This window comes from Trachymyrmex septentrionalis, unplaced genomic scaffold, assembly GCF_001594115.1.
Source record: "Trachymyrmex septentrionalis isolate Tsep2-gDNA-1 unplaced genomic scaffold, Tsep1.0 scaffold37, whole genome shotgun sequence".
Lineage (NCBI taxonomy): Eukaryota > Metazoa > Arthropoda > Insecta > Hymenoptera > Formicidae > Trachymyrmex > Trachymyrmex septentrionalis.
The window spans coordinates 6,928,418-6,940,087 of NW_017305536.1; the positions used below are offsets into that span (position 1 = coordinate 6,928,418).

The 11,670-nt window shown below is 34.2% G+C and overlaps 3 protein-coding genes across 3 annotated transcripts in view; 1 reads left to right on the forward strand and 2 right to left on the reverse strand.

Annotated features, from left to right (window-relative positions):
* Positions 1–1,714: 1,714 nt before the first annotated feature.
* On the reverse strand, positions 1,715–4,607 carry LOC108750442 (zinc finger and BTB domain-containing protein 24-like). Its single transcript, XM_018489878.1, has 2 exons — positions 3,879–4,607; positions 1,715–3,805 (listed from the first exon to the last, which is right to left on the reverse strand). Exon 2 carries the CDS (start codon positions 3,720–3,722, stop codon positions 2,211–2,213), a length of 1,512 nt encoding a protein of 503 aa, XP_018345380.1. The 5' UTR covers positions 3,723–3,805; positions 3,879–4,607; the 3' UTR covers positions 1,715–2,210.
* Positions 4,608–5,838: 1,231 nt separating this feature from the next.
* LOC108750517 (E3 ubiquitin-protein ligase RNF12-B-like) lies at positions 5,839–8,233 on the reverse strand. Its single transcript, XM_018489998.1, has 4 exons — positions 8,159–8,233; positions 7,720–7,904; positions 7,004–7,214; positions 5,839–6,304 (listed from the first exon to the last, which is right to left on the reverse strand). Exons 1-4 carry the CDS (start codon positions 8,171–8,173, stop codon positions 5,888–5,890), a joined length of 828 nt encoding a protein of 275 aa, XP_018345500.1. The 5' UTR covers positions 8,174–8,233; the 3' UTR covers positions 5,839–5,887.
* A 2,718-nt stretch (positions 8,234–10,951) lies between these two features.
* The window catches only part of LOC108750775 (sensory neuron membrane protein 1-like), a 12,317-nt gene continuing 11,598 nt past the window's right edge, over positions 10,952–11,670 (forward strand). The window contains exon 1 of the mRNA XM_018490504.1: positions 10,952–11,020. Within this exon, the coding sequence (XP_018346006.1) occupies positions 11,006–11,020 (15 nt within the window). The 5' untranslated portion in view covers positions 10,952–11,005. The remainder of the gene's footprint in view (positions 11,021–11,670) is intronic.

Below are 11,670 nucleotides of genomic sequence, written 5' to 3' on the forward strand. Positions count from 1 at the left end.
TATATATATATATATATATGTATGTATGTATGTCTATGTGATATATAATGTAATTGTATAATAATTATGTGTGCTCAGCAGATATCTTAATTTTTGTTTTTGTAGAATGAAGATTTTCAATAAGCTTCTTCGTACTTGTTTTTTTCTAAAATTGCGTACCGACTCAAATGTCGATCAATAGAGAGAATGAGAAATCGAATGATTCTGATCTATAATTACGAGAATTAATATTCTACTCTTGCTCTGCTTGATATATAACATTTTAAAAAAAGATATACAAAAGAGAATACTGTTAATGAATATTTATTTTTCAGAACGAATACATAACAGAGCTGAAGGTCTTGATATGAAACTATAATAGCATAGGCCTACGACATTAGACTTGCATACGCCGTAAAACATTTAAAACATTTCCTTACGCACGAGTGAATTTGAACGACCCGCGTAAATACAACCCTGCGAGGTATTTCCGAGTGTTTATGCATTATAAATTGTGTTTAACTTCGTGATCTCGTTACTGTATAAATCATTGCAAGACGATAATAGTATCGCGCGTCTCGCGTTGATTAGATCTTTAGGAAATGCCAGATTTTGCGAAACGAAATTGATTAAAATTAACGAAGCTAATTGTAGCAAAATGCTATGATCAAGCTACAGCAGGACTGATAGCTCGGAATATCGCTTTTTTTAAATATATTTCAATATAAGAATAATTAAAAGAATGTTACATAAACATACATCATTTGACATGTACGTAATATATGCGATGAGATTTTAAACCTATAATGTGATCAAGTATATATATCTTTACAAGCTGTAAGAAAATTCATTGCATCTGCGATGCAATGAATTTTTTGAATGAATAATTCGCATAAAGTAAATGTCAAGCGTGATAGCGGAATGTATTTACAAATTTAATTTATATTGACGTGCGTTGCTCGGAAAATTCAGGAACACAAAGCAGAAAGTAAAAGATTATAGGCGAAATTTCGATCTTATAAAAATAATACATAATATACATATAATTAATAGAAACGAAAAAGTATAATATATAATGTATAACATTAATAAATTATTTTTTAAATTAAATTTATCATATTGCATTATGTACAGCAAATAATAAAAATAATCATTTAATAAAAAAAAGATTACATTTAACATTTCAAATGTTGACAGTAAAACATGGAAAAATTCTTTCAGAATTCTCGGGATTCAAACTTTATTCTCATTTGCGGAACAAATCTATCAATAATAACTATGCGTAATATACAAATTTAGTTACATAGTAATCATAAATTCTACAAAATGTTTCTTTAACATGCTAACAAACACAGTGATGAATGCAAAGTAAATTTATAAAATCGGTTAAGCACCACAATTGTCACAGCTTCTTCAAAGTTGCTTTTGCAAAATGAATCAGAATCACAATTGAATCAACAATTGTTTAAATGTGTTCCTAAATTTTCTGACGAGCGTACAGAGAATTCAATTATACTACTCCGCATTGATGCATATTAAAAACTGTACGCGAGATTATCCAAATACAAAGCTAAATTTGACTGATGAAATATATATTCTATCTAAATATATACTTGGTATTTTTCATTGATTAACATTAATATTAGTATAATGTTAATATTTTAGTAATAATATTAATATTAATATTAGTATTAACATCAATATTATTATATAGAAAGCACCAATGGAAGTTTCAAGAATATTATTAGTTTCTAATTACTAATAATAGTTTTAAGTATAATGCAGTCTTTAGTATATCAGTGCGAAGTAGAGTCGAATTCGTCACTAGGTTCATCAGAAATCTGCTATTTGAATCATTTCACAACTGTCCGTTCTGTATCTATTTTCTTCTTATCTATTTTCGGATCGCTAATATATGTGTTTAATTATCTTCGATATATTTTACTTAACAGATAAAGACAGAAGAATGTTGTAACATGGTCTATGTAAAATTAAGGTTCTGTGGTATAAATTGATATCAAAATCCTGAAGCAAACGATACATTTTTAAAAATAGCGCATGAGTTACATCTATAAACGGCACTTACAATTGTATCAGTTTTATTTCGTAGTCCGACTTGAGTATCACTATTACGAGAATGTTCGAAATGTTTGATAAAAGCTAATGACCATTCACAGGTAAAGTTTGTTGCTTTTATTTTCACGGATTCAAACTCAAGTAATATTTTGTCTTTATGACGGATCGTAGAGATCGGTTTCCTGTTGCAAAGAATCGATCTCATTATCATAGTAACTGTCGGAATCTTTGAAATCAGGAACTACAACAATATCGATAGCGTCCCCCTTCAATTCGTAAGCATCGTCTTCCATCTCCTCTTCCACTTTTACATTCCCCACATTGTGATCCTCGGTGAGATGCGTAAGAAGAGCGGGTAAGGCGTAAAATATTTTGTCACATAAATTGCATTGAAACGTTTTACCATCGACCGCGCGTAAACAATGCATGTAATCTTTCATGGGCTGATAAACTTTTCTATGTAGGGCCATATGTTTCTCATGGTCCATAGAGAGAATAAATTCGTAAGAACAGATAGGACACTTCAGGTTGTGTTTTGTCCACATTGTGTGTATCTTCAGTCGATGGAGACTCTCGTAGACCTCGCCACAAATGGGACACTTGAGGCATATGTGATTTTCCAGGGTCTCCGTGTTCTCGTACATACCGCTACATTCGTTGCACTGATACGACTTTTGTTTCTTGCAAGTATGCTTGGACCAGTGTTTTTCCAGCTGAGCCAAGAGGTCGAATACCAATTCGCAAACCGTACAGACAAACATTCCATGATGATCGCGTTTCAAGCCGCATTCCAATATGCTGATCGAGCACTGATAGTGCTTTTCATAGTTATCCTTGCGCAACAAGCTCTCGTTGCAGGACTCGCATTGGTTTTGATGTTTGGTCAAGTGAGCAAATAACATTCCGGGCTCAGCGTTCGAATAATTACAAAAATTACACATGTAACTCTCCGCCGTCATATGCAAGTGCGAGAGCAAGTGCCTCTGATACGTATTTGGACTGAAGAACGTCGCGCCGCATGCGGGACATTTCAAATAAGGTCTCTTCTTATCTGTATAATGCAGGGAAAGAGGATTTAACTTCTTTGTCCACTTCTTATCCCTTTTCATCTTTTCCAGGTTGTCATACGTGATACATTCGATTTTAGGGATACGTTCGTGCTCTTCGGAGGACGTGCTTTGGCTGGTTTCGTCCTGTGTCGCTTGATCGCTGTTAGCTACGTACTTCCGCAAATATACCATCTTGTTGTAACTGTGCTTCCACCTGCCGTTCTTTTGATTCTTGGCGATTTTATGCATACTCTGTTCAAGCAGCTCCTCCATCCTCACTTCCGCATCCTCGAGAGGCATCTCTAAGGGAGGCATTAAAATGTAATTGTCCTCATTGGACACAGATGGTTCAATCTTACAGGACACTTCAGAAGGATGCTTCGTAAGATATAACAAATCTAGCTGTGGCTCCTCTTCCTGAGGTTCTACTTTGTGTGGAACAGCCTCCACGCTGCTTCGTAAGTGGACTTTTCGCCCACTGCTACTGCCATGCTTACTCTTTCTGTGGCCCTTACTCTTCTTCTCCTCCGTGGTCTTCCTCGTTTTTTTGGACAGGTTCTCGCTTTCGATCTCGTCCAGCTTCAGCATCCTGTTAGTCTTCAAGTCGCGTCGCCTCATTGACGCTGTATTACACAATCAATAGGATGGGGTACGTGTGTTTACAATTGTCAGACGTCGTGACATAACCTGATACCCGTGTCCTATTAACAGACGGATGTGAGAAAACATGCGAAAATCTCGCCGATTCTGCGAATACCTGATTCATGTACTCACGTATCGCGATCAGTCACATAGTCGACGGCAGGCCCTGGTTGTGCTTCACGACGCGCTGTCACATTGCACCCCCTGAGCATTGATTTTTCCGAGATCCGGATTTCTCCGGACGCATGGCCGTCCGCTGTCCTAGGGCGGAGAAGTCGTGTGGAAACACGGTGTGCCGACCCTCGTCTCGTAGCTCGTTCAGGAAAACACGTATACGGGAAACCCTGACGTTTCTCTTCCCTGATAACGTTGGATGGATCAGCTGTTCTATGAAACGGATGCGAAAGAGAGAGACCGAACGATCTCGTTCGCCATGCCGTAGCGTCGCTTACCGTCCTCGCGTTCTGCTTTCAAGAGTAGAAAGGGCTCGATAACGGATAACGGGCCGAGGTGGCTCACGCCGCGAATCGATGAGAAAGAAAGGAAGGAAGAAAGAAAGGAAGAATATGCTCGATGTGATCTCTTTGCCTTCTCCTTCCCTCGGATAACACACCCAGACCGATAGTGCCCGGATATTCGCCTATTTTGTTTTAAACGAACTTCCTGTTTGTCGGGAAAAGAGGAGGAGGCAAAGAGATTGTGTTACTTCTTCCGATTTGCACAAATTCTTTTAATATTTATTTTCGTTATTTGTTAGATTATGAGATAAAATCACATTACTTTTTTTGAATGTATTATATGTAGAAGTTAAAAAACGAAGTTCGATGTTTAGTGCGAAAATATCTCCCCTCTCTTCTCTCCCTCTCCCTCCCTCCCTCTCTCTCTCTCTCTCCCTCCCCCCTCTCTCTCTCTCTCTCTTTCTCTCTCTCTCTCTCTCTCTCTCTCTCTCGCTTTTGTTCTCTCTTCTCCCCTCCTTCGCTTTCTCGTTCTTTTTCGTTCTCTTCTCTTTCTCTTTCTTTCTCTCTCTCTCTCTCTCTCTCTCTCTCTCTCTCTCTCTTCTTTCGCCATATATATAGTATCTTTTAAAGATTTATATTGTAGGGCTGTTAATAAAAAATGCTCTTGATATTACATTTAAAATTTTCAAATAGAATAAAAAGTCAAAATGACATCAAAATGTCACCAAATAGCACCAAAATGAATATTAAAGGTCATTTATGATCCCATCATGATTTATTTTAATGTTATTTTGACTATCATCGTGATATCGATCTTACCCAAGTAGAATACAAAAGAGTGCCATAATTAATTAAGTAATAATTAATAATATCCTACATAGAGAACGTCATTTGATACTTAAAATGAAATTATAAACGACAAATAAGGTCACGATGATGCCCATTCATTTATTAGTTCATATTATATACATAATTTCAGTGTTCTACTTCAGTGGATTCATATATACTAATGCGACACGCGGCTTATTATAATATTAATATATATGGTTCTGAAGCTACAGCTACCTATTTTATTATCGCATTATAAGAAAATTATCTAGACGATATTATTTATCTCATTAATCTATATATCTGCTATATTTTATCATATTATAGAGGCATCGACATGCACGGTACCTGTTTCTTGTGGACAACGGAAACGCGTAAAGAAAAAAGGAGAAAAAAAAGAACCGTGACCACCGTGATAAAATTTATGAAATAGAAAAAAGATGTGAAAAGCATTTGATCTTTTCAACTTTTAATTTTCTCGAGACTTTTCAAAAACGTTAAGTTAATATTTCTATAGACTTTGCGCATTCCGAACGAATCCACGTCACAACTTTGCGCGAAGCGTAAGAAACCCCCGCCATTGTCATTATATATACCCTCCCCAAAGCCCTCGATGTATAATTTCAAGAGAATCCTAAAGAGTTTATAATCACAAGATACTTAAGAATCCTTCCTTTTTATTTTACTAAAACTTCCCTTAAAATTATATACATAAACAGTCGATCTAACAAGTCCGTTGATTCTACACACACACACACATATATATGTATATATATATATATATATATATATATATATATATATATATACACAACATTATAATTTCAACGACCTTCTGCCCTCTGTCTACTCAAGTCAGTTCCTGTCAGTCTTCCTCTTTTTGTGATCGTGCCCATGGACGAGACGATCAGCATGGGCATCGTGGCAGTCGTAACCATGGCCATAACCGTGCTCCAGCACATGACCAATCCCATGGCTGATGCCATGAGCAAGGGGAGCGATGCCGTGGTCCAAGTGCACGGCGACCGGCGACGGGTGGACGTGAAGATGATCGGGTGCGTAGTCGTGCGCATAGATGGCACCAGGATGATCGCTGAACGGGATCAGCGGAAGCAATGGGGGCGGTAACGATTGCAGCGGAACCGGGATCGGCACCGGAACCGGCACGGGTACCGGATGCTTTACTGGGACCGGATACGGCTGCTGCACGGGTACCGCGATCGGCTGCTTCACTGGGATTGGCACTGGACGCTCCACGGGGATCGGCACCGCCTGAGAATTTCCCGATAGAAATTAAGGGTGACTTTTGCGACTTTTAGGCCCGGTTGCATCAATGTTACTTTGATTTTAAGCGAAACTTTGAACTCTCGCTATCTCGTTTTGAAACCGAAAAGAGACAGGAACAAAGAGTGTTTTAAGCCTCGCTTAAAATTTAAGTAACGTTGGTGCAACCGGGCCTTACCAAGCTCCGATTAACTTAACCAGTCTAGTAACCTTACAGGATTTCAACTGAAGCTGCTGTCGAGGTAAAAATGCGAACTGAAGAGTTAATACATTTACATTTACATTTATAATTTCTCTCTTCGCATTTTTTCTCCGACATCTGTTTCAGTTGGAATCCTGCAAAGTTACTGGACTGGTTAAGTTAATCGGAGCTTAGTAAAAGTCGCCCTAATAGAAAAAAGAAGAAAAAATATGAAAAATAATAACCATATTCATAGTCAGGCCTTATATTTAAGGCTTCTTTAAATTTATCTTCAGATGCTCTACAAATTATATTACTGGCTACTGAGCATCTAAAGATAAACTAAATTGACTTTATGTTCAGAATATTAGATTAATGTTTGCTCATCAATATAATTTTAATATTAAGGAATTTCCATGAGTTTACGTTGTTTTTTTACAAAATTACTACAAAAGAAAAGATGTCATTAAGACTTCGTTAAGAAAATAAAATTGACGAGACATTACCTGAGGTACCGGGACGGGAATCGGGACTGGTTTATGAACAATCTTCTCGATCGGTAGTGGCACATGATACGGTTTCTCTATGATTACCGGCTCCGGAACTGGCACCGGCTTCTCCAGCACTACGTGCTTCGTTAAATACACTGGTACAGTTTTTACAATTCCGGGTGTTAAGGCGATGCCACTTCTATAAGACGCACTTGCTAGATGTAACCTGTCGGTCGACATTTATGAATATAATGGTTAACATCATTGCCGTTTTATAGACATTCTAAGATATTTACAAAGTATATTATAATTTTTTGATGTCTATTATTCAGAATGAAGGAATATAATTTGTAAAGAAGAAAATAGTCCTTCGAAAAATATTTATTATTGCTGTATGATATTCATAAAATTTTTTGTTTGGCTAATATTTTATGTTACTTATTTTACAATGGTAAAACTTAACGCGAAAATTGTATGCAATTTAGAAATTTACTTTAAATTTTCTAAATTATACAAATCTTATTTATATATTATTTACTTTCAATATTACATACATACATTATTTTATTCTATTTAATTAGAATTATTTTAGAACATTGAAACTTAACTCGAAAATATCTATATTTTTTTAAATAAAATTTAGAAAGATTTAACTCTAAATTATTCTAAATTATATTTATATATAAATCTTGTTTAATATTTATTATTTTTAATAAGTGTATTATTTTTACCCTGCATGCGGATTAATCTCGAGAAGTTTGAGTCCTTTCCAAGAATTACGTTCGATTGATTGTCCATGTCCATAAAGACTCGATAGACCGATCCATCCGTCATTACTGATGACACCCCGTTTTTGCTGCTTCGTGTTCTTCAGCACCGATGCAAATGCACAGGTGCACAATAATGTCAGGAACAGCTGAAATGTAGCATTAACGTAAAGAAATTCCAATTTTAATAAATAAATGTCTTACAAAATTCAATTATTTAAAAAAAAATGCGTTGTATAAATTATTAGGAAAATTGGAAGAATTTAATAAAGAGTACTTGGAAGTTTTAATTTTAGAAAAATTAAGTAATCAGAAGAATTTAGAACTATAAATAATTTATAATTTTATATTCACATTTTAATTTTGATTTACACAACTTAAATGAGTAAGTGTGGCTACTTACAAAGATCTTCGACATGGTGTTCTAGTTGTGAACAAACTGTTCATAAGATTGCAACAACAGAAGCCTTTTATATTTGCGAATCGTACCAATGACGACTTAACAGGTCTAGATCAAGGAACAGAGCAAGTTCCCATTTACGATCAAATCGGAAATTTATCCTTCTTGATTGATACCCTAAGCTTCCGGTGATGAAAGTTGCCTGCGATCGATTTAGTTTGCGGTGACATTTCCAAATAATGTCAGATATATATATATAAAGCCTCGTAGCTAAAATGGAATAAGCTAATAAGCGCATCACATACCATAATAAATACTAATTTATATTAAGTCAAATTATTCGATTAATAAAATTAATTAATATTAAATTGATTAAGTTATTGATTAAAATTTGATTCATGCAGATTTATACAGAATATTGAATACTTAAACATATATACATATATCCCTTCAGACTTGATTTTAATGAAACTATGTTAAAAAAATTTTTTTTCATTCAAGAACACTTTGATTAAAGCAATTTATACTAAAAAATTAAATTTATTTAATTTTTTAGTATAAATTAAATTTATTTAATTTTTACTTTTTTCCAACATATACATTATAATGTACCTCTGGTCTGAGATAATGTTAGTGAAATTAAATAATTTTAGTTACTGTCTTCAAATGTGATATTTATTACGATGTCGCAGAGTCTGAAGGGGTCAGATATTTAATAATTAAGTTTGATATATTAAATAATACTGAATACTATTTGATATTGATGTAAATACAACCATGTCTTTTGCCAAGAACGACACCGGTTTCTCACTCCATTACGAGTTCGTGCTTGCAATGTTGACATTGCAATTACATTCGACGCGATCAAAGCACCCGTACTACTTACCTACATTCTCATATCTATTTAATTATGCCTGGAAATTCACTTGCGCGCACGTACGGTGAAAAGGAAAACGCCTAAGAATTCTGCGCGTCCTCGTTTATAGATACTATCTATTGTACATAAGCGATGGATAAACATTGATAACGTACAATTACAACAGCTAATTCTTAGTCATGATTAACCTACCCTAAATTAGCAAATTTTAAGTTGACAATATATTGTCTTTTTCAATATTATATATTATCTATAAGATTCATGAGTTATTAAAAAAAAATATATTTATTTGTAATCTTAAAGAATTCGAGGAATTGTAATTCATTTTTATACAGAACTAGAAAAAATATTGTATTTCATCTTTCTGGAAAGTTCATAAAGTAGGATTATTATCGGGAAATGCTGTGTTTTTCGAATTTTCTATCTTAAAAATGTATACGGAACATTCTTGAAATAAGTACTCGGATGATGATTATATTAGGAGTTTTCTATCTTAAGATACGTACTTTATCTAAAGAGATACATTTTCGAAGTGCATAATATATATATGGTCACATATTTTTGCCTATATGATATTAACTTTTTACAAAGTTTATCGATAGAAATAGTTGAATTTTGTAACTAAAAATCATCGTTTTAACTTTCATGACGTTAAAATAAATCATTATTTTGACTCTTGATTTGGTGTGATCTTTGGATAGACTTTTAGAAGTTCATAAAAGAAGAATTGTTTGAGTAGTGAACATTTTTTTGGTTTTTCCATAACAATATTATTTTCCTATTTTCGAATTGTCCACCAGACTGGTTTTTTTTTGTTGTTCTTTATCACCACGTACGTGAATTCTGCTAATTCGCGCATTCGTAGCTAGTAAATCTTGGTTGGTCAGCGTCATCGGGCGTATTGTTACGTGTTGGCCGGCTCTAACTCGTCGATGAATAATGAATGGCAAGTAACGTGGCCGGCATTAAGAACGCGACGGCATTAGACGCTTAGAAAATGAAAGTTAGGAAAGTCCTCGCGATTAACGCGGAAGCGAAAGAGGAAAACTCGTCTGGCTCGTTGATCGAATAGAGGACGCCGGAAGAAACCGAAGTTGCTATTTACATTTGCTGCCGCATATCTTCATTTCTTGTTGCGCAAAACTCATGAATTACATCAGCGATAATTCATGCATTAATTTGTTAAAAAAAACACTCTATATTAAATTTTTTGTACACTAGACATTTTAATCTGCATATCAAATAATAGTGTGTTAGTTAATTGCAGTAAACTTTTATTTATTATTTTCTGTTAAGAAATTATCAATGATTTATTTAACTACATTATCTGGCCTACTTTTAAATATCTTTTAAAAATCTATAATTCATATAAGATTTTAAAATAGAATTGTAATATAAATTAAAATAAATATGTAATATATCAAAAATACGCTATATAAAAATTATAAATTCTATGTAACATATAATATGTATTTTTAAAATGTTTTTTTGTATCACATAAAGCATAAAATGAAATTCTAAATAGTCATATAGATTACCTCATAAAATTAATCATAAAATTAATACATGTTTTATAATATAATTACTAATGCAATGCGCGGAGCGATTCCAATCATGTACCACTGCGTGATTGAATTGAATCACGTATCGCGCGCTATTGCGGCTATCTAACGATCGAAAGACCAAATAATTGCCGGTAAACCCCCAATTAACTACGTCACTAATGAATGCTCCAGGACTTTTCGTGCGTCTTCCATATCGCCTTCGTTCGACCTCCTAAGAGAGAAATGCAACCGCTGTTTGGCTATTGCCCAGGTTCAGGTAGCGAAAGTATATCGCTCCTTGTAATCGCTGCTCTTCTTCATTCGTGCGATGATACCCTATAAATATATATATGAGGGCCACAATTCCGGAGCGAACTCAGTTTTTCATTGGCATCCCGACCGGCAACTGAAACTCTCGAGTGACCAATCATGAGGTTCTTCCTGGTACCTATCTGAATTCTCGTTTTTATTTTGCTACACAGAAAGAACGGTTTTGCTAAAGTATTTAAAAATTTAGTTACAGATCTGAAAATAATTTTTTTGGATCATTACAATAATTACATAGAACGTTTAAATGTTGATAATAATTCTAAAAAGTAACATTTTAGTAAATATTTTAGTTTGAGTGTTTTCTATAATTATTTTGTTGGTCTAAACAAAATTATTTTCAGATCTGTAACTAGCTAAATTTATTAGATACTTCAGTAAAACCATTCTTTCCATCGCGATCGATAATTCGCGTGATTTACATTCGGATACACCGCGATAAAGAATGAAGAATGTTGAGCTAGTGATTTGTCGATCGTTTGTGTATTGCAATGGATAATTGTGCATCATTTATAATATCTTGATCTAAAGTGATTTAAACTAATCCAATACCACAATAAAAAAAGTCAGATTTAGCAATTGTACTGAAATTACGAATTGTACAAGTAAAATCTTTTTAAAACTTGTAATTAGATATACGATAAGATTTTTTTATTTTTCAAAATGTTGTCAAGTTCGAAAAATTTTCATGCCGCTTCAGACATCTAAAGATCTGCTGTTAGATTTTATATAATGAATTTATTTAAAGTAAATTGTCCAAAAATATA

Bases quoted from the DNA above. Each gene is read 5' to 3' on its own strand.
- LOC108750442 (XM_018489878.1), bottom strand. From the start codon at position 3,722: ATGAGGCGACGCGACTTGAAGACTAACAGGATGCTGAAGCTGGACGAG.
- LOC108750517 (XM_018489998.1), bottom strand. The intron at 7,215-7,719 runs GTAAAAATAATA...GTCGACCGACAG, and splicing joins GAGATTAATCCGCATGCAGG to GTTACATCTAGCAAGTGCGT. The intron at 6,305-7,003 runs GTAATGTCTCGT...GGAAATTCTCAG, and splicing joins TTCCCGTCCCGGTACCTCAG to GCGGTGCCGATCCCCGTGGA.